The sequence below is a fragment of the Trachurus trachurus genome (assembly GCF_905171665.1).
Source record: "Trachurus trachurus genome assembly, chromosome: 7".
Lineage (NCBI taxonomy): Eukaryota > Metazoa > Chordata > Actinopteri > Carangiformes > Carangidae > Trachurus > Trachurus trachurus.
Window position 1 is genome coordinate 26,829,346 of NC_139901.1, and position 22,637 is coordinate 26,851,982.

Consider the following 22,637-nt stretch of genomic DNA (forward strand, 5'->3'; position numbering starts at 1 on the left):
GTTTTAAACATGCTCACGTGCACATTTCTCCACTTCCATCAAAGTGACCTCGAAATCACTAATTCACTGTTAAGTGCATGGCGACACGCTTTCACCCGGTGGGCTTTTCCTTTCAGCCGCCACACACTGGGCAAAGTACGAGCAGCCACGCAGTCACAAGCCACGTTTTTTTTTTTTTTTTTCTATTTTTAATTGTCTCACTGTAAAGCGTGATGGTGTTTTCTCTCTCTAATGGAGTCTGGGTAGGACGCTGAATAGGATGACAGTCGCTCGCAGACAAGAGGAGGATAAAAGCAGATCTGCTTTCACCTACTTTCTCAGCTCTGACAGCAGCAATAGGCCCCTGAGCGTCATTATTCCTTTGCTCTGTCTAAAGCCACACTGAGGGGGGGTTTGAGCTGCTCTGCATCTGTGATTCACTTGGCATCTCTCCTGAAGGTCATCCTCAGACGCTCCTGGCTTTGTAGAGTTAGATTTAACTTGGGCTGACGCGACCTTGACGTGCTCCATTGAAAGTTTTTTTTTTTTTTTTTTTTCCTCTAATCAGCTCACTGAAGTCCAAAAGGTTCTCTCTGGGGTTCGGCATCAGTATACATCTTCCAGCAGATACTCTGCACACTTTTTTTCTCATCTGATAAGTAGACATGATGGAACTGAAGCTCAGCATGAAGAAAGGAAATCAACTGTGACGGATACATGTCCTCTAAAAGCAGTCATCACGCTGACACAGGGGAGGTGGGGGTTGGAAAAATGAGCCCAGTGGTGCAGTTGGTGAAATGGCAAAATGGAGGTCAGTGATATCAGACAGAGAAGCTGAGATAGGGAGAAAAAAAACAGTATTGAGCTGGTGTATACTTGGTGTCCTGCCATCTTCCAGCACTTTGCACTATGCAGGATAAAAAAAAAACCTTGTGCATGTGCATTTTAGTGAAGTGCAAAGTGAGCGGGATGGAGGGGGAAATGGAGGTCAGGGGAATGAGAGTATAGAGGGAGGTAACACGGTGTGTATACATATCAATAATACAGAAGGATACAGATATGGATGTCTGCACAGCTCTTTCTAGGGAACAAAACAGGAAGAGGCAAAGCAAATATGGATTTTATAAAAATGCGAGCTGGATTCTGTGGGAGTTATGGAGCAGCAGAGCCTTTAATAAAGCATTAAAACATTCCTAATCTACACTGTTTGTTAAGCCTGAAACTTTGCCACCATGGTTTTACTAAGCGATGGAGGTTACAGCGGCTCAAACACATTGAGAAATTCACTCAGAGCTTTGGTGGGATTTTAGCAGGCTCAGCCTCACTGTGCTGTCAAAAGCAGTTTACTAGTGGGAAGAAAGCTTTAGTTGAGTTGAAAATGAGAGCTCGCACAATTGGAAGAAGCTTTGACCCATAGAAATGTGCTCTCATGGCAATTTGTTTTCACCAAGAGGGACTTCATTAAAGCAGGAAACCACTGCTGTTTGTTTTGTTTTTTGATACACACACACTAGTCCTCACTATGCTCTCAAACATCTTCCAGCTTATATCGTACCGGTACCAACCTTGCAAGTTTACAGAAAGGCAGTACAGTCTGGTGTTTTCACTACCACCCACTTTGTATGGAAGTGACACATTTATCTGTGTGTGTCTGTGTCTGTGTGTGTGTGTGTGTGTGCTGTGTGGGTGGGTTCAAGCAGCTGTCCAGACGTCACCTGTAGTGACAGCAGGCAGGGGGTAATCACTTACTACACACAGTCGTGTGGCCATGAAAGGCTTCTCACCAACTACCTCTCTGTTGGTGGCGGCTCGGACGGCCTTTAGGCTATCACACTCCACTGTCTGACCAGCCACACACACACACACACACACACATTATCACAATTTTAAATTCCCAGGAGAAGCACGTGCTCTATGCCTGATTAAATGTTATTCACACTTGATAATAAAAACACACATGGCCACTACAACCCCTGGTGAATTCACTCAAATCAACTCCTGTCAGGCAGCAGTGTGGCGTAACCCTAACTCCACCCCCCCTCCACAGTCTCTGAGGGGGTTCAGTGCTAGCAAAGGATGTGGAAATGAGGTTAAAGGTCAAAACCCTGGTACGCATTGTAATCAGATTGGAGGAGGATCTTAATCAGTTTCAGTGTTGGCCTGTATTCATCGGTACCAAACAGCTCTGACCCTCCAGCTGAGGCCCAGTAACCCTGACACACAGTAGTAAGAGACCAGGACGACCAGATGCTACAGCTCCGTAACACCACAGATTACTGTTGGGATAATGTTCAAAATCTCTATGAAATAATTCTGTCTGTGCTGTTCGATTCTCCAAAGCTGACAGCCAGAGTAACCGAATCTGTTAATGTTTTGACTGATTCCAGATTTTCTTTTTTTTCTCTCGCTTTAATTCAGTTCCCCCTCTGAAGTCAGGACCGCTGTACGCAGGCTTAGCGCTATACGACTGATCTGTGTGTCTGTAAGCTCATGCATTATTCAGTAATGCACCAACATCCCGCCCCCGCTCATTAGACATGCGCAATACGCTGATGAATATTAATGTACCTTCAAACGTCAGCCTCCACCCAGCTCTGCATAAAGTGATTAATAATTTCACAGAGCAAACGAGCAGCATGTGCGCTTCATCAGTGGGGATTTAGCAGCGTAGTATTTGTCAGAGCGTTCCTCTCTCAATGAGCCCAAAATATGTGAGTAAATACCAATTACAGAGAACGTAACAAATACAGATGCGTTGTAGTCTCCTGAGTCATATTAGTTAAAGATTTTGAGCGTTTATTATTGTTCATTATTGTAATTTTATAAAGCCATGCTAAATTATGAAATAAATTCAACCTTACATCACAGAAGAAGGCCCAACCTTCTATCCATTAGCATACCTGTCACCACCAGTTTATTACCTACTCTACTTCAATGAGGAATAATACTAATGTTCATTCAGTCTCAAGGCCGTGCTGATATGAAAAGGCCTGCGCGGTGAAAGCCTCTCCAGATTGACTTCCTGTTGTCGCTGCAACGATCGGAGAGCAGGGATTGTGATGCGGCCACGCGGCGACAGCAGGAGAGGAAGGGGCCACCTGGCCAGGGATTGCAAGGCTAATTGTCCCTCTGGTATTATGTTATCTCTGCCAGCTCTTCTCACAGAGAGAGACGCACATCACACAAACACACACACAGCTACAAACACCCATGCAAATCCAAACCATACTGCTGACCTCTACACAAACACACTCTAAAAAAGTTACACGCGCACTTGCACCCATGCACATTAGAGGTCAGCTCACACACTGCCGGACACAGATCTATTTCACATGCTTTTGCCACCTCTTTCTCATATTACATTCACACACACACACACACACGTATGTTGGTTGATTCAGTTCAAAGACAGTGAGAGGCCCACCCTCCGTCAGCGAGTATCTTCTTACTTTAGAGCTTTTATCCACTGTTTCTCTCAGAGCCGCTGGCTGAGATGTCCCCCCATCACACACACACAAAGGTCCTGTGGGACTCTTATGTGTTGGGATGTGCCAGTGAGCGGGGGCTGGGGAGAAAGGACACACCTCAAGAGAAGAGAGACATTGGAGGGCTGAGCAGAGCAATAGATCAGGAAGTCAGGACAGAGGCGGCTCAGCCGGGCTGATTGGATCCGTCTGGCTTTGTGTCAGTATCTACAAGTGGGGGAAGGGCACTTCTCTTACTGCCCTCACCTTTATATAATTAATGACACCTCCTGCTCAGCAAGAGGACCTTTACTTTACTGTACTTTATTTGTTTATTTAGTCGGGACAATGCATATTAATGAACAGTGAGTGCTAGAGTACCCACAGTAAATACACAGGATTTAGCACATGTGCTAAATTACATCCGTAGTCCCCAAAACAATACAACAATTAACATAAAAAGTCTATAAAGACGGAGGACCAGTAGATAACAAAACAGGTACATAGTTACAGGGTTGGGCATGATTCTTTAAATTGTAAAATATATATATATAATCTATGTAGCTGTGATTTAACATGATTCATTGAAATATAAAAATATATATCTATACAGTTGCGATTGACATGATTCAAACACAAACACTAGTGATGGCTACTCAGTGAACACACTAGAAATATAAGCCCACATCAACTGACAATGGAAAAAAAAAAAAAATCTGATTTCTGGTTTGAATTTCCATCTTCTGAATTCTACAACCCTCATTTCCTCTGATTGGTCCTTGGATCCTCCTTTACAGAGAATCAAACCTAATCTAACTCCTCTTTAGAAAATGAGACTGTTACAGAGCTTCCCGGCCGTTGACCTGGCAGCAGGAGAGAGATAAGCAGGCTTCAAGTCTCTCTGGTGCCATCAGAGCTGGCAGGCAGGCAGGCAGGCAGGCGCTGGTGGGCCCGATGCCCGGAGAGACACCTGGCACCTCCCTCTCAGACACACCAACAGGCCCACACACCCAGAACGCACACAGGGGCCGGTTTGTCCAGATGGGAGCCCTTTCTTATCTCTCAAGATTTAGCAAGTTAAAGAGCCAACGTGACACAAACGGTTACGGCGAAGCAAGGATATCCAATCAATCGCCGTCTCCCTCACACTCAGTCAAACGAGATTGTAATAGTGGTAACTGACAGCTCTTCCTCTTCCTCCCTCTGTCCCGTCTACCCTCTCTCTCGGCGCCACAGAACAGCCAGATGGTGGAGCTCCAGAGGAATCAGCTGCGGGATGACATCAAGGAGTACAAGTTCAGGGAGGCTCGTCTGCTGCAGGACTACACCGAGCTGGAGGAGGAGAACATCTCGCTGCAGAAGCAGGTCTTGGTGCTCAAACAGAGCCAGGTGAGACGAGAGCAAAGTTTGAATCGTGTAAACCCTGAGTATGCCGAGGTTTTGAGTACAAAAACAAAGACAAAAGATGGGTAGAAGATGAACAAGTGCAAAACACCCCCCTTCTTGAGAAATGAGCCTCGGCTGCTGGTCATCATCATGCAGCCTCTTCACTGAGGCTTAATTAAACTCATAGCTTCAGGCATCTCATTCAAGTACTTTTTAAAACACACATGTACTGTACACTATCTCACAGTATCTCAGTAGGCCTACAGGGTTAGACTGCCAAAAGAAGCATGAGCTCAGATTCAATTACGATAATAAAAAACATCCCCTAACACAGCGAAGAGATAAATAAGCAGCTTCTGTTGTTTTCTCACAGAGCCTGTAGACAGCGCTGCTGTCTCATATACTGTAGAAGTTTTTACAAACTCTTTTACAACTAACCCATCACTCTTCAGACCAGAGATGTTAATATTTATAGGTACAAAACACATTTCCTGGGTTTATTCAAATGACTGAAAGGGGGAAAACACATCTGCAAACATACGTCAGAGCAGATTTCCATGTAGGTTTTTTTCCATTTGGTGCCTGAGCTGTTAATTCTCTCCATATGTCTTTATTGTTTCGCTTTGTTTATTCATGAGAGGCGTGGGACAAACAAAAGAGGCTCCTTAGACAGCCATTAAAGGGATTCCCAAAATTCAATCAGCTTACTAATTAGAAAAGGACATAAAATAGATATATTCTTGAATTATAATGTCTTTTTGATCCAGTTGATTTGCCATCCATTTTCACTGGAGCAGCAACTACCTAATGTTATTTCTCTTGTTAAAGTGGCTGTTTGTCGTCCTCTGCTCAGGTGGAGTTTGAGGGTTTGAAGCACGAGATCCGTCGCCTGGAGGAGGACACTCAGTTCCTGAACAGCCAGCTGGAGGACGCCATCCGCCTGAAAGAGATCGCAGAGCGTCAGCTCGGAGAGGCCCTGGAGACCATCAAGACTGAGCGCGAGCTGAAGGCTTCCCTGAGGAAAGAGCTCTCCCACTACATGAACATCGGAGACACTCTGTACCACAGGTGAACAGAAAAACACAAACAAGCCGCTCGCCAGCTGCATGGCCACTATAGCACTTTATTCTACCTCTCTGTCTCTGTGTTTTGTTTTGTATGTCAGGTTCTTGTTCTTGTTGCCTGTTTTGAATGTTTGTTAGAACTTCTTTGTACAGTACCTCTGATCCCTGTGTTTTGCTCTGTCGAGTTCTTATTGTACTGTCTGTCTTATTTCATCTGTCAATATTGTGTCTGATTCTGTGTCTGTCCTGTTATACCTGTGTCTTGTCTAATTGTTATGAAATCTTTTCTATGTAAACTGCCAGAGGACTGCGGGTGAAAATTAGCTACGTACTTGCTAATCCCGGTACATTTACGTTGGGCTTCCTCTTTTCTTTTCCTTAAAAAGAGAAAAGAACTGATGTTATTAATGTACATTGTCCTTTTTAAATAAATAAATAAAATAAAATAAAATTCAGCACCATCTGTAACAAACACTAGATGACACCTCGTTCCCTTTGTTCTCCCAACAGCCCTCTCAGCATCTCTCTGGACGGCCTCAAGTTCAGCGACGATGCCGCCACCGAGCCGAACAACGACGAGGCTCTCCACGGGTACGAGAACGGCTTCACCAAACTGGCCAACGCCATCGCCGACGACAACCGCATGTCCACGCCCAAGAAGGACGAGCTGTTCCGTCCCGCGCCCAGCCTGGTGGACGACCTGCTGAGCGAACTCAACATCTCAGAGATCCAGAAGCTCAAACAGCAGCTGATGCAGGTTTGTTGAGCTCAATCGCCATGGGAAACCGAAAACATCCACTTTCAGTAAATAACCACTCAATGTCCACGGGCAAGACAGAATCGATGAATTGAGGAGCAGATTGCTCTTATAGACTGTGACGTAAATGACTAGTGTCAGCAGTTATCGCCTGCACTTTACTTGTAGGATCGATAACAGGCGAGTGACAATCAAAACAAATGAAGCATTTAAACTCCTCCTGTAGATTTTTATTGACATAAACAGATTTATGAGATTTTTTAAAATTAATTTCTCATGTCAATCAGATTTATCAATACTGTTCTGTCCTTAAACCGAACCAGACTGACAGGAGTTAACGCTGAATAACTCAAAATTGCAGGACTATGCTTGTGGGAAAGTTGAAGGTGTATCTGAAGGAGTGAGTCAGTGAGTCAGTGCAGTGTGTGCGTTCAGTCTAGATTCTGGCCCGGGCCTCTGCAGAGATCTAAATCCCCTTATAGCAAAGTTAATCCAGGGAGGACGCACACACACGCCCCGCAGGCCTCGACGGGGCGGCCAATCAGCAGGTGGTGGCACCGAAGGACCTGCCATCTGCTTGCTCATCACCCCACGAGTCCTGGGCCATGTCTGATGGTGCACCATGGTTACCAGAAAGTACCGGGAACCTGTGGATAACGATTGTTTAGAGGACTGAGGGATTTAAGATTTTCTTTTTTTCTCTTTTGGTCTCCCTTTATCAAACATAAACTCTGTAGCAGGATTAATGCGTGAACTTGACGTTACCTCTGTGTTGCCCCGCTATGGGAACCGTTCTGGTTCTGGGTCTGATCGTTGTAGTGGTGAAGCTTGTGGCCCGTGACGAAGCCCCCATGTTTGATATGAGCCAGCAGCGAGTCATGCTGCCTGCGCCAAGTCATTCCAAAGATTCCCGGCAGGATTTAGAGCATAGGACACAAAAAGCTTCCTCTGCTCATCCAGCCATACTCTGTTCATCTCTTGCCTTATTATATCATTCTATTGATTTGGCTCTCAGTGATCAATCTCAGACTTCCGCTCCTCAGATATCGCCCTATTAGTCCCTGACAGTCTAAAGGCAACATCTGATAACGGATGGTGCAGGAGGAGGGTGGGCGTCACAGTGACACAAAGTAATCCTCAAACCTTCTAAATATGTGAAAAGTGTCGGCTGTATTTGACAAATGATGTGTGATGTAAACAAATGCAGCAGCAGCAGCCCACTCTTGGACATGACAGGGCCATGTCGATTAGCACGCGGCCGCCATGGCTTCATTAGTATTTATTATGCAGTAATAAAAACTGCCTGCAGATGAGCATGACCATGATGCTTTTATGTTATTTACAGATCATCTTCTAAAATAGCTCAGTGCTTATATCAGCACAAATGTGTGTGTAACATGACCCACCTGCTGTCTCTGCCAGCGCTGAGCTGATCTGAGTCCAGCAACTTGTCAAGGTCGTCCTGACACCGATGCTGGGCTACTGGGCAATAAGCCTCACATACCTTGGCAGCACAAGGCTGATAGTGGGTAGAGTTACCACATGACAGATAATCCACTGATTTAATGTGATCTGTTGTTGAGCCCTCACACTATCAAGTGACCGAAAAATAAAGTGTGAAATTACTCGCAAAATATGATGACCTGGTATGTCCTCCCCTCTTTGTGCGTCCTCATCTAGATGGAGCGCGAGAAGGTCAACCTGCTGTCCAACCTGCAGGACTCCCAGAAGCAGCTGGAGCAGGCCAACGGCGCTCTGTCGGAGCATCAGGAGAAGGTCAACCGCCTCACGGAGAACCTCAGCGCCATCCGCAAGCTCCAGGCCAGCAAGGAGCGGCAGTCCGCCCTGGACAACGAGAAAGAGCGCGACAGCCACGAAGACGGAGACTACTACGAGGTGGACATCAACGGACCGGAGATCCTGGAGTGCAAGTACAAGGTGATTATAAAAACTGCCCCTGAAGGGAGTGCGCATCAGCGGTTTTGCATGAATTTACCTCGAAAACAACTCTGTCTCGTAACGTTCTGTTATTATCTCATAGCGCGGTGAATGTGCAGGTCACACAACTTGTCCACGAGAGCGTTTTAGAGTTGTTGGATTGTGTATTTGATGAGCTTGATGAGGGAAACCAAGAAATCCCATTAGCCTCCATAGCGTAGCTCTGAGCAGCTCACGGCTCTGCTCCACCGTTCTAAAAATAGCTTGCACTGACAATTAAAGGTAACAAACCTACTGCTAAGACTATAGGGATTGTGGCAGTGGGCTAATTTGCCAAAATGTTGAACTATCCCTTTAAGCTTTAGATTGACAGGTAATTTGGGGTTAATTTGCGATCGATCTCGTCTCGCCAGGTTGCCGTGTCCGAGGCGGGAGAGCTGAAGGAGGAACTGAAGACTCTGAAGACAGAATACCAAGCCTGTCAGTCACGCTACGATGAGGAGCGCGTCCGTCTGGAGAGCACCGTCGCCACACTGGGAGAGAAGCTGGCCAGTTTGGAGAGGACGAGTAACGTGGAGAGACAAGAGAAGGCTAAGATGGAGAAGGAGCTGCGCAAGGTGAGATATCACTCTCAGCAATGTTCATCTGTTTTAAAAACTGTAAGACAAAAACTAAATGGTGCATTTTCCCGTGTCTTCAGCTGAGCGACGTGGCCGGCGAGTCCCAGGGCAGCCTGAGCGTGGCCCAGGACGAGTTAGTCACCTTCAGCGAAGAGCTGGCCACCCTCTACAACCACGTCTGCATGTGCAACAACGAGACGCCCAACCGCGTCATGCTCGACTTCTACAAGGAGGGCAAGGGCGGCCGGAGCAGCCCCGAGGGCCGCGGCCGCCGCTCTCCCATCCTCCTCACCAAGGGTCTCTTCCCCGAGCCCGGCAGGAGCGACCTGAGCGACGGAGCCCCCTCGCCCGTCTCCTCCCTGCCTTCCCCCGTGTCCGACCACCGCCGCGAGCCCATGAACATCTACAACCTGGTCGCCATCATCAGAGACCAGATCAAGCACCTGCAGCTGGCCGTGGACCGCACCACCGAGCTGTCGCGCCAGAGGGTGGCGTCCCTGGAGCTCGGCACCGTGGCCGACAAGGACAAGGAAGCCTGCATGGAGGAGATCCTCAAACTGAAGTCCCTGCTCAGCACCAAGAGGGAGCAGATCGCCACCCTGAGGACCGTCCTCAAGGCCAACAAACAGGTCTGTTGTTGTTGCGTCTTTGTCCTTTCTACTAGCTTGGTGTCACTACCACACTTTCTTTTTTTCTTTTTTTTTGGAAAAGGCATTTTCCATCAGAATCAACTACAAAAATACAAAATTGTTATTTACCATAGTCCTTTTCCTGTTTATGCAACCATTTATACATACAGGTGAGCAACAAGCGTCAACGAAGGACACGGACAGTCCTCCTGATCCCTAATGAGCATCCATTGTCACTTTCCTGAGAACATGTCCTTGTATATTCCACTAAATATAAAAGGTTTAGCACATTTACACACATTAAGCTCTCTCTTATAGTTTCAGTTTATGCATCAACATATTAACAATCTTAAAAAGACAACTATACACATTAAAGTGAGGGAACTTGCTTATTGTTACTTCCATCAGTGATAGTAAGTTGCACTACCAAACATTTGTCAGTTTCCCTTGAAAGACAGAAAGTGTCGGCTATTTCAGGTCTATTCAGCTGTTGCAGCAAATGCGTCGCAGACAAGATCAGCGACAACACTGGTGGAGACAGCAGTCTTATGGTGCCAGCTGCCCAGAGTTATCTGTGTGTTCAGGATTGAAGAACAGCAGCCTTCCAAAAACACACCGAACCATAACCAGAGTGACAGTGTGTGTGCAGTTGCTCTGGTAGCCCTTTAAAGTATGTGTGTGGTTATATCAGAAAACAAACATGAAAGCCCCTCATAAACCACACACCTAACAGTAACTAACAATAACAGGCCACATGGCCACCTTAATGACTGAAGGAACAGCTCATAAGGTTCATATTAACAGAGCTACACCGGTCGGGACAGGAAACACCCCCCCCCGACGTCTTCCAGCTGCTCTGACCCCTCTTTTGTTCCTTTCGTCCACCCACAGACAGCTGAAGTGGCTCTGACCAACCTGAAGAGCAAGTACGAGAACGAAAAGGCCATGGTGACCGAGACCATGATGAAACTGAGGAACGAGCTCAAAGCCCTGAAGGAAGACGCTGCCACCTTCTCCTCTCTCCGAGCCATGTTCGCCACACGGTAAGGGGACACACACACACAACCACCGACCAAAGAAACGTCTTCTCACTCACACAAACATCTGTCAAACCTTACAAAGTGTTAACCCATTCCAGTGTTTTCCAGAAGACATTGCTTCATAAGCCTTTGTCTTTGTTGTTGCTGGTGTGCCATGACTCCCAGCCGTGCCTCGTACGCTGCTGCTTTAGATTATCTTGAAGAGGAAGTGCTAACACAGCAGACTTTGTGCTATTATTACACATGCACCACACACGATAAACCATAAACAATAAAACCAGGTAAGACAAAGATCACCGTCACAATCTAATCCATATTTAGCTCATGTTATGGAGGATGTTGTTTGTGTTTTTTTGAGAATCGCGGCCATTAAGGGATTCTAGCAGCATTGACTCTGACTCTGGAGAACAGAAGGTATCTAATCTGGGTATCATTTAAATATGTCACTTAAGTAGTGTTTTTGACCAGTGTGTTTAAGTGTAATGTGTGTGTGTGTGTGTGTGTGTATCAGATGGGCTGACACACACACACACACACTAATCTTTTCTGATTCCAGAGAGAAGCCGGTCAAAGGTTCTGCGCATAATCCCACCTCAGTTTGGTCTGGATTACACATTCACCCCTAAACACAGAGTAGACTAAGTGCTCGTGCACAGCCTGTGTGTTTGTTTATGTGTGCATGTGTGTGAATACTAAGAAAAGGTAGAGATATGAGAGATTCTATATCTCTACAGGCATGTGTTAGGGCTTTAGGTGTGATTTTTATTTATTTATTTATTTATTTTTATTTAAAAATGCAGGACCAAGAGCTCACTTTCTGAGTTGATTTTCCTCTCAGTTAAATTTTTTCTTTTCGCATGTCGGTGCCCACTTGACGTGTAAATATCAGCACCGGTCCAGATGGCTACGCTGAGATGCTGAGACAGTCTTTCCTCTTCTGCATTTAAGACGCCTCCGCAATCCACAGCAGAGCTCAAGCTGTGCAGCGGGAGGAGAGGCGGTGGTGGTGGTGGAGGAGGAGGAGAAGGGGGAGGTGGATGGAGACTGTATCTTATGGTATGAAGGTTACAGAGGCTGCTGGGGAATGTGTGGGCAGCTCAGCACCCCTCAGCTCACCCCTACCTACGGTAATTCAATACCTAAAGTGAAGAGTGTTTGCTGAGGTAATCCCATCTACCTGCAGCAGCGGCTGATCAATTAGCCACAGGAGGAAAAACTCCTCTGTCCCGCTGTCTTGTGGCTTTTTGGCGCACTGCAGAGCCAGATGGTGAGAGGATGGAGGTGTAATGCTAAACTATTTGGACCAAAGGCACCTACAGCCAACCAGAACCAGATCTCACTCCCACTAATTATTTTATCTTTTTGTCCTTTGAGGGCCCTCTGAGTTGTCTCACTTGTCTGTGTTATCCACCCTTTTCCGAACGTCAAAAACGTAAGCCGATTTTGCTCTTCCGGTGGAATTTTATGTTTACATTTCCATGGTTTCGGTAGTCGCGGTACATTAAATGCATGGATTTTTTTTTTTTTCAATGAAAATCTGTAAAACGCATGGATCATCACACCGGCTTTTAACAATGGATATCAGACAAATTGACATCCATGTTAGATTCATGCGTTTACACCACATCTCTGGTTTGGCGACTGAAAACCATGGAAACGTAAACGTACAATTCCACCGGAAATGCAAAACCGGCTTACGGTTTTGACCACAGATGACGTTCGGAAACTTGTGGATAGCAGTGCAGTGAAAGTGTGACATATAGGCTATGAGGAAGAAGCAGATCCATGGTGAAGTGTCTGTTTCTTTAAGCCTCTTTTTGCTGGATAGAAGCTTAAGATATTGACAACACATTAGAGCTTGTTGTTTATGGTCTGTGTTTTGTTCCCCCTGTGCACAAAAAACACCTCCCCTGATGACGATGATGATGATGAAGTTCTTGCGGCTCCGACCCCAGAAGTCCGTCACTGTTCTTCTGGAGCCCATGCATGAGTTAGATTCAGTGTGTTTATGTGGGATTCATGCATTGGTATGTAAATTCTGTCCTATACGGTGCAGAGTTGGGTCAGGGAACTCTTTGAGAGGCTGGGGGAAGAAGTTTCCCACACTCCCTCCTGCTTTTGTGTCCCCCTCCACCCGTCCCCCCCTTCTTCCGTCCTTCCTCGCCATCGCCAAACACCCGGTTCTCTAGTCATCTGGAAAAGAAAGAGAGGAAGGGGGCAGGCTTTCAAGTTAAAGCCCCCCACTACAGGAGCCCTAATTTGACAGTCTCTCATGGTAATCGCCACTCGGACAAAGTTTATAAAGGTGGATTTCTTTCTAAGATGTGGAAAAGTCCTCAGATACAATTGTGTGGTCGTAGACAAAGAGGAAGAGTGTGGGATTGAAACAATGTGTGGTGTGATTCTGCAGCCTGTGTCTGTGCTGCAGCATTACACATGAGGGTTACTTGAGATTTCTGAGTCTGTGAGAATTTCGCTGTTTTGCTAGTGTGTGTATGTGCTTCTCGTGTGTGTGTGTCCAGCTGCAGTCTCTGGTGTCATGTTAACAGTAAGATCCTGCCTCTAACATTCCTCAGACATGCCTCGACATGCTCCCAGCTCCAGCTCATTTTGATTAACAGTCAAACCATTAGCTGGAGTCACGTTTTCTCCTCACACATAGGCTACATACATACTCCCTCAGTCATCCAGCTGTTCTCTTCTTCTCCTTCGTTTTATTTAGTCTTTATCATTGTTTCTTTCCATTCTGCTCTTTCGTCCTCCTCCTCCTCCTTGCCTTCTCTCTAATATCCATCCCACCATGACCAATCAAGCTCCAGACAAGACCACAGTGGAGGAGGTTGTGTGTGTGTGTGTGTGTGTGTGTGTGTGTGTGTGCTATGAAGGAAATATTGATTATGAGCCATGTCTACCTGAATGTAGCAGTAGCTGTGGATTCCTTCTGCAGCCATTAAAGCTATTGGCTACAGTAAATCAACACAGCGAGATGCAGATAAAGTGCATGGTTGTTAAAGTGAATATGAAGACTGTTCATCTTCAAAACGCCCAGAATCCGCCGCCTCCCCCCGGCCCCCCCCTCAGCCATTGTGCCACCACTCCCCATCAGCACGCCAAAAAAAAAGACTCCTATTGTATCCCCCCAGTCTCCAGAATAGACTTCTCTTGTTTTGCTTTTTTTTCCCGGGAAAAAAATGCACACCCTCTCACCCCCCATGCAGGAGTGGTTGAGCCGTCTGAAGGCGCACCAGTCCCCCTCCTTTCAGGTCAACCCCCCCAACACACACACACACACACACACACACACACACACCAGTATGAGACCCCATCTCATACTGGGTTTAATGAAGCAGCACTGATCCCTATTGTCTGGGTGTGTGGCCCACTGGGAATCAAACCGCATTCACAAAAGGGGAGGGTATGGTTTATGTTTGTGAGGTGGTCAGAGTTCACATGGCGCACAACCACGTGCAGAGCCACACACAACAAAAACATCTGCAGCTCATCGTGTTTTCGATCCCAGATTCTGCCTCCAGGACGATATAGATTATTTTTATTTATTTATATTAAAACAAGAAGTGGATTTTAATACATTAGTGCCTAATGTAATTTGTCTTGTTGGAGTAGTTTTCCAACAATAAGTGTCCTTATCTGCCCGAGCAACTATCATGACACTGGAATATAGAAACTATTCAAAACAAGCTTATTTCTTTGGAGAGAAAAAAAGGCCAATTAATCTAATTATGTTAACAGATACATTTTCTTATATACACAAAACGTGACTTTATTACTCAACAATACAATAAACATATTCTAGGGTTGTTTGTTTTTACAATGCAGCGGTTCAAACAGTCACTAACCGCTGACTAAACATTAAACATTAACAGATCCCACGTGTTTACTGGAAAAGCGACACTTGAAGGCTTTCAAACGATTGAATACATGAGTTTGCAGACTGTCACCGCAGTTTGGGGCGTTTTCTAATAAAGTAAATTCTTTAATACCTTCTAGATAAAAGAGAGCAGGGTTAGGCTAATTATTTGTGAATATTATTTTTTGCTCTGTTGCGGCATAAGGACGAAGCTTACCGATACATCCATCCCCTGCCTTTATAGAGGCGTGTCAATCATTATGGAAGAATGTCACTTTGTCAGCAACACAGAAAATAGGGATGAGCAAGATGGAGGTGGGAGAGAAAGTGACAGACGCAGGCAGATAAATGCAGACAGCAACGCAGGGAGAAAAAAAAAAAGCTTGAGAGGCAAGATAAGAGCTGGATGAGAGACAGGATGTGATTGAAAGAGAGAGAGAGATGAATGAGAGAGCAGGGGAATGAAAAGGCAAAAAACAGAAAAAGGCCCGTGCAGGAGAAAAGCATGAAAATGAAAGGTGAGCGTGACAGCAGATGGAGGATGGAGATATAAACCCACCCTCCACCTGAAAATCCCCATTTGGTGACCTAGTTTTATACCTGTCCAGTCTTAGACACACACACACACAGACTCATTCACTCACACACACACGCACACACGCACAAGGGCACAGGGAGGCAGGTGATAATGCCGCACTGCAGCACCCGGTAAAATGAAGAAGCAGACAGACTTCATATTGTGCGCCCTTTCACACATCCAGAAGAGACGCACACGGACGTGATAGAGTCTCACATCGTCTGGAAAAGTGGAGACCAGATGTCACCAGCTACGGCTCACAGCGATACATTCCTCCTTTTTTCCCCCTCCTCCCCTCTCCTCTCCTCAGTCGCTTCCACAGGTGACGCAGAAAGGATCTCAGCCACCCTGAGGTTAATGCGTCCATCTTTGTATGTGTGTGTGTGTGTGTGATCTATTCTTAACTTCCACCACACATACACTGCTCTCACCATTCAGAGAAGCTGTAAGCTACACTGAGATGAGAGCTCACTGAGATATCTTACCTGTAGCAGCAGTGATATAAATCCCCAAAGCATGGATTTGCATATCATTTTTGACAGTCTATAGAAATGAAAAGGGGCAAAGGCAGATGCTCTGAACCGGTGGCAACAGAGAGAGACTTTATCACTCAAAGCGACATTTTGATGTTGAAATGACAAACATTTTAGTGTGTGAACTTTGCTGGAAGGCCGTGAGATGGCTGACGAAAGCTCAAGTTAATAATGCAAAAGCTCCTCAGTGGAATCAAGAAGTCTGCACCAAGTGGTTCAACGGCTCCGCCTGCTGGTGGCAAGAACACCATGCAATCAGGGGAAAGGTCGTGAAGAGAGTGCTTTAATTTCATAGGTTTTTGTCTTCATAAGTGCTGCTGTAATAGTCTCAAATATACACATGGAGTAAATATTTGATGATCATTGTTTTACAGTCGCTTTAATGCAAATATTTGAAGAAAAAAGGCAACAATTTTTTTCCTCCATTGAGTCATAGTGTTTTGTCTTATTTGAAGATGCAGCGCCCCCTGGTGGATTGACACTGGAATTTCCTGTTGGTGTAAAAACATCTTGCTGATTTTCCTCAGAGGCAGGTTTAAGTGAATATGTACACATCTGACTACAACTTTCTCTGTGTGTCTTACAGTTGTGACGAGTACGTGACCCAGCTGGACGAGATGCAGAGGCAGCTCGCCGCGGCAGAGGATGAGAAGAAGACACTCAACTCTCTGCTGCGCATGGCCATCCAGCAGAAACTGGCCCTGACGCAGCGCCTGGAGGACCTGGAGTTCGACCACGAGCAGACCCGGCGGGGAGGCGCCCCCGGCCGGGCCAGGGCCCGCAGCAAGGCGGCCGCCGCCGGCACCGCCAACAACCCCCACGTAAGTCAGAGTCTCACCTGCTCTGGCTCCGGCCGCCCAGAGCTCAACAATGCCATGCCCAACGGCATCATGGGAGGCCCGGTGGTCTTTTGCAGCGAGAAGTACAAGATCTACTGCGACTGAAGCGGCTGAGAAGTTTTGCAAGGGACTGCTGTGTACAGAGGGGAGGGGGCCCCCGGGGGCCAAACCCTCCCTGCCTTAGTGTTTAAGAGCCCCACTCGCTCGCTTAGCTCCCCGGCCAGCCTGCGCTCCTCTAGGGACTGCTGTGTTACTAACCGGCTGCTTGTGTGTGCTAGTGTAAACGCTTAGGGGAATGCAGATGTATGTACAGTGTGCACTAGACGTTTGGACTGTAGTAGACATATACGGCATGTGGGTTATAAGGCCCCGGTTATATTGGGGGGGGGTTTGTGGATATTATGGAGTGTCTATTCTTTCCGCTGTCATGGTGCTGTACGTATGATGTAAAAGGTGGCAGCTTCTGTGCTTGTTTGTTCTGGCCCCCCTGAGTGTAACAGTAACACATTGTGGGGGGTGGGGACATGTGAAGAGGATGTCAATCTGACGCTCTTGTAACTACGTATGACATCCTCTGCTCTACGGCTCGTCTGTTGGCATCGGTGCTCCTTTGAAACAAAGAAAAAAGCCCCGTCTTCTCTCCCATTGCCTCTGCGTCCTGGTCCCCCCAGGACTGACCTGTGTCCAGCAGCCCCACTGTCTAGTCAGGTCACTCTTAAATGTTTACAAGAAGAAAAAAGGAACTAAAATATGCAATCTCCCCCTGCTTTCTCGCAAGGGGAGCACTGTGTGATTCTTCACAGAAATTCAAAGACGCTCAAGTGGGTTTTCTGGTGGATTTGTTCGGGCAGAAAAGGAGCACCTGTGACCACAGGTGTTAATTTCTGGATGATTTTGAAGCTGTGATGCTAGCACACCAATACAATAGGGTCAGTAGAATCGCATGGCTTTGCAGCTAAAAACGCTTATGAGCTTTTTAACTGTTTTTTCTGTTGTCGGATGTCTGGTACAATACAAGACAAACTTACCACACAGGGCTCTACATTATATAAAAAAAGGGTTTGTTATTTGGTGTCTGGTGAGATACAGGAGGGCTATCTATTCCATGTGTGACCCATTACGTTGCGATGGATTATATCAGAGCCATATTATAAAAGAGAAAGAAAGTCGGACAAATCGATCTCCATACCCAAATTAAGTGCACTTCAGCATAGGTGCCTCAGGTTCCTGCTTCTGTTTAAAAAAAAATGGACATAATGATTACTGTGAACAGAGATACAATATAGTTTTGATCAAAGATGATTTTTTTAAATATGGAGAAAATCCTAGAAGAGCACAAATCAAAAAAAAAAGAAACAAAGGCACCAACATCCGGACAATAAATCTGCAAATCAAACCAACCGACCGCTTGGCAAAAGTGCCTGTCGACTCAAACACTTGATATATTTATCTATCTGTTGATGTAAAGCCCTGTCCTTGTGTCTCATCTTGAGCTAACTCTGTTCTCTCCTCTTCTCCCCCCTTCTTCCTCCCATCTTCTGTCTCCCGCCTCAATTTGTGAGAGATGGCTCAGATAATTTCTGTCTGGTTCTGTGGCTAGAAGGGGAAAAAAAAACTGAACCCTTTCCTCATGTCTCTAATCTGTGTCTTGTCGCTCGGTCGCCATAACGACCTTCTCTCTTGTAGATTGTCAGCAGCTTGCTCCCCCACCATCGCCACTCACCCTTTAACTAGAATGAGGAATTGTGGGGAAAATTGCTCTCTGAATAATTTTCTTCAGGTAACGTCCTCAACATATGTTGTTGTAACAATTATCTTTTTCTTTTCCCTGCCTGTGTGTACATCAGCGTTGAAGTGAAAGAGGCCCTCATGTGTGTTTTATTACGTTTTGAACCTTTGAAACAAATGGAGGGTCGCTCAATTCTTTTTCTTTGTTGTATGATGTGTGAGGACGAAGCGACGTACTGTTTTTAGTATCCACAATAGCTTTAACCCCTCGCCAAGCTATAGCGTTACGCAAATAGGAAAAAATATAAGTGGGGCTTGTGTTTAATAAATCCATGTATTGCTTGTGGATCATAGACACGTTAGCTTTATGATGCTAAAAGCAGGGTTGATGTGAGGAAATCCTGCAAGATTTCACAAATTCTGAGTTTTCTACTACTACTAAGCTATATATTATGCTCTATATTCTTAATATGATCATGTTCAGGTTATAATCTTGCAGGATCCTACCACAGTATTGCTTCCTCTCAGATATAATGAGGGGGAGCTCATTTATTTGTTCTAAAAGCAGAAAAACATCAGCAGTCAACCCTGCTTGAATGTGCATCCGTAAGCCTCAGCACACAGCATGGAGACAAGGCTATCGTACACGTTAAGGGGAAAAAGAGAAGAAAAAAAAGAAAGAAAAGAAAATGCAAACCTCCCGAGAGGTCAATCACTCTTACGTTTGAGATTCACTTAACTTACAAGTGCGATATATTCAGTTTCTATCAGTTTGCGCTGACAGAGAAAAGGTTTGAGGAGTAGAGGAGGGAGAACTACTCTTGTTGTAAAAACCAGCTTTAGAGAGACAAGATAAGAAAGCTAGACATGCTGGTGAGCAAAGCCAGATGTCGCACTAAGAGCTGACTGTGGAGAAAATGAGTCCATGGGGTTTCCTGAGGGGGGAAACACTTGGTAAACTTTGGAGGAAGAATTTTTAAAAACAAAAGGAAATAAAAACAGAATACAAGTTGCTCAATCAACCAGAGGACATTGATTCAAATTAGTTGGGCCCTAACTCTTCCCCTTGTACAGGCTCAGTGAGATCACTGAGCAGTAGGTAGACCCCAGGATGTGATCGTTACTACGTAGAATCCCTTCTCCTTTAGATAGGTGAATTCCCACTTTGCTCCGTCTAGTTTGAAATCAATGTCTGGCTTAGCTGGTGTGGTAACAGCATGCCACCGAAATAAAATAAGCTCCTCCTACCTCTGCTTGCAGGCTCCTCCCACTCCACCTTTAAGTTTTACTACACACGATGCATCGAGTTTCTGATTATTTTTTTTTTGTAAGCCTGCATGTCAAAAACCCTTAACCCATTTTCATTAACTCGCATGGCATAATGAGAGAGACCCCCCTCTCCTCTGACCTGGGCGGTGGGATGCGGCTTCAACTCTGAATGAAAGATCATGGTACCTGTGAGTCATTGGCTTCCTAACTGCACGCGCAAGATAAATGGTGGTGAATGTGCTTTCACATCAGCTCCCTTTTAGATACATGACGTTGATGTGACAGAAACGTGACATCAGCTGCCCCTAACATCGGCTGCTGTTGCTTTGACTAACGACAAGCCGCCGTTTTACCTTTTCTGTCTGTGTGTGGCCTCAGCTGTTGACTATGTTAACACAGTCGCTCTTTAAAAAAAAAAAATTGACCAATAATGCTAACGCTGATCATTTGTTTGTCTCTTCCATTTTGCAGTAAATTACAGTAGCTCTGCGCGGATTGATGACGTACCGACACAAGGTCCATTCTCGCAGCTGATTGAGTTCGCCGAAAAAGAGTTAGCACTGTAGCACTGTAGGCTGTTTGGACTTGAAGACAAAAAAAATAAAATAGACTCAACGGCAAAACATAAGAGAAAAACATGCAAAATGAAAACACAGAAATCAATTGTCCTTCCTTTTTCCTTCTGAACACTAAAAAAGCGATGCACATTACTCTATAGTAGGTGTCCTTTTTGCGTGCTGCTGCTGCTGGAAGCCAATTTCTCACAAGTTCAATGGAGCTGATCGACATTCTGAACCAATGTTTGTTATTGGCTGTCACGTCCCTGCCAATGAAAAGCCAGGGGAGATGGGGGTTTTTTCTTCTCAATGTCAATCAACAAACTTTTGTTGTCATTTTAGTTTATTGTTTTCTTAATCTGTGCACTTTCATTATATAGGACTATAACAGACTATTATTAACCTATAGGAAAGCGTGGTAGCACTATGGTTTGTGAGTTATTCAGTATAGGTTATAAGACTATAGGATTATATGTCCTCCTGAATCACCTAACTATTTACTCCATTAAGGGCTTCACAAACCACAGACCTACTATTGCGACTTTCTCCTCAAGATTTTATCCATCAAATAATCATTCTTAAATTGTTTTGTTACATCATATGTTATGCTGTTGTTGTTTTTTTTCTTTTCTTTTATGTTTGTTCTACTGCCATGTTCTATACAAAAAATCCAGGGTGATCAAATTCTGGGGTTTTTTCATGTATTTATTATTCCTAGGAATAGTTCAAAATAACACAATGAAACTTGACAACGCTCTGACTCAAATAGGTAAGTTGTGTTTTGGGAAAAATTTGTGAGTGACGTGATATGATGCTTTTCCTAGCTTCTTACCGAGGGCGTTCTTCTGAAACGGGATCACTGACTTTCAGAATTCTCTGCAAAGTGCGACAATTAAATTCCAAATTGGAATTGTTTAATTCTCTCTTCGTTTATCGTGCCAAATCTTTGGTACAACATTTTTAAGGGTTGAAAAGAATCGAGACTCGGAAAGAAGACAAGCCGCCACTGAGAAAAAGGTGTGAAAATTCGGGGCCATGGCTCTCCATGCGAGCGCCTGGGTTTTGGCTTTGTTTTAAATTTCTTTTGGGTTTGTTCAGTTCTTCGTTTCTGACCAGTAGTGCCTTTCATCGTTTCAAGGGAGAATCTTAGATTAGTGTTTTATGGTTTCATTCTTTTTTTTTTTTTTATAGGTGAGGACTTTGGGTTCAAAATGACTGTGAGCAGCAATAAGTGCAAAGGGGAATGTCCGCCCTTTCTGCATGAGTGAGATAGTTTTGAAATTAGCTCAATGAAACTGAAATTGCATTGAATTCTGCGGGCCAGTGATCCACTCAATAAATTCAGGGGTATTAAGAAAAAGTTGTTTTTTTATTTTATTTTAACAAACTTTGGGGAACCAAAAGAAATCCCTTTGGCCTCCTATTATTGAACAAAATGCTCCAAGCATCTGTAATGTGTTGGGGTTGATCAGTGTACTATTGGAAAACATCTACGTATCTCTAGCTTTGTTTGGTGAAGGTAATGTGATATCAATAGTATTGTTGAAAAAATGTGCAGAGAGCGCATTTTATCTTTTCTTTTTTTTGTCCAATTTGAGGTTTGTTTGTTTTTTTATTATTATTATTCTTTTTTTTTTACTTCATCTTTGAGCATTATGTTTTCAGGAAACAGAAAACAAAATGAGCATCAACAAGCTTGAATAGTGCCATTATAAGCCAATGCTTGTTTGTTGAGGCGTCAAAGTTACCAATACGGACGAGAAGCTAAAAAAATAAATAAAGTGCAATTCAGATACCGTTTTACATTTAAAAAAAAGAAAAAGTTTTCTGTTTGCTGGAAGCGATAGCATTGTGATAATAAAATTAGCTGTGCAAACTTTATATTGTCATATTGTGTTTCAGTATTGATCCATAATGAGAGTTTGATATCTTTATATGAAATAACGACTTCACCTGTATGTTGGTATTTATTTGAATTGTCATGCAGTACTGTATTCTTATCAATAATGTGCATTATGATTAGTGGCATATTGATTACAGCTAAATGTCATATGCATGTTTCTCAGTCATGGGACCTTTACACAGAATTGAAAAACAAACATGTAAACTTGTCAGGGTGTTTTTAAAAAAAAAAACAGGGATTAAAAAAAAAAAGAAAAGACAAAAGTTAAAAGTCTGATGTATTACTGCTGAACTAATCCTATGAAAAAGTGTTTTGTTTGTTTTCCAGTAGAGAGGTGGTATGTCTGTGTAAAGGTAGTCATACTGGTTAAAATCAATAAATGTGACTTAAGTTCCAAGTCGTTTCAGTGTTGTTATTTATCGCTCCTCCTCCTCCTCCTCCTCCTCCTCAGCAGCAGCACATGAAGGGTTAACCGGGGCAGTAAAT

General features: G+C 44.6%; 1 protein-coding gene across 1 annotated transcript in view; it reads left to right on the forward strand.

Moving 5' to 3' along the window:
• LOC310988789 (protein bicaudal D homolog 2-like) overlaps positions 1-22,548 on the forward strand; it is a 45,338-nt gene extending 22,790 nt beyond the window's left edge. Inside the window, exons 3-10 of the mRNA XM_083975535.1 lie at positions 4,680-4,832; positions 5,683-5,897; positions 6,404-6,650; positions 8,331-8,588; positions 9,002-9,205; positions 9,289-9,837; positions 10,729-10,880; positions 16,442-22,548. Coding sequence (XP_083831661.1) covers positions 4,680-4,832; positions 5,683-5,897; positions 6,404-6,650; positions 8,331-8,588; positions 9,002-9,205; positions 9,289-9,837; positions 10,729-10,880; positions 16,442-16,799 — 2,136 coding nt within the window. The 3' untranslated portion in view covers positions 16,800-22,548. The remainder of the gene's footprint in view (positions 1-4,679; positions 4,833-5,682; positions 5,898-6,403; positions 6,651-8,330; positions 8,589-9,001; positions 9,206-9,288; positions 9,838-10,728; positions 10,881-16,441) is intronic.
• The last annotated feature ends 89 nt before the right edge of the window (positions 22,549-22,637 follow it).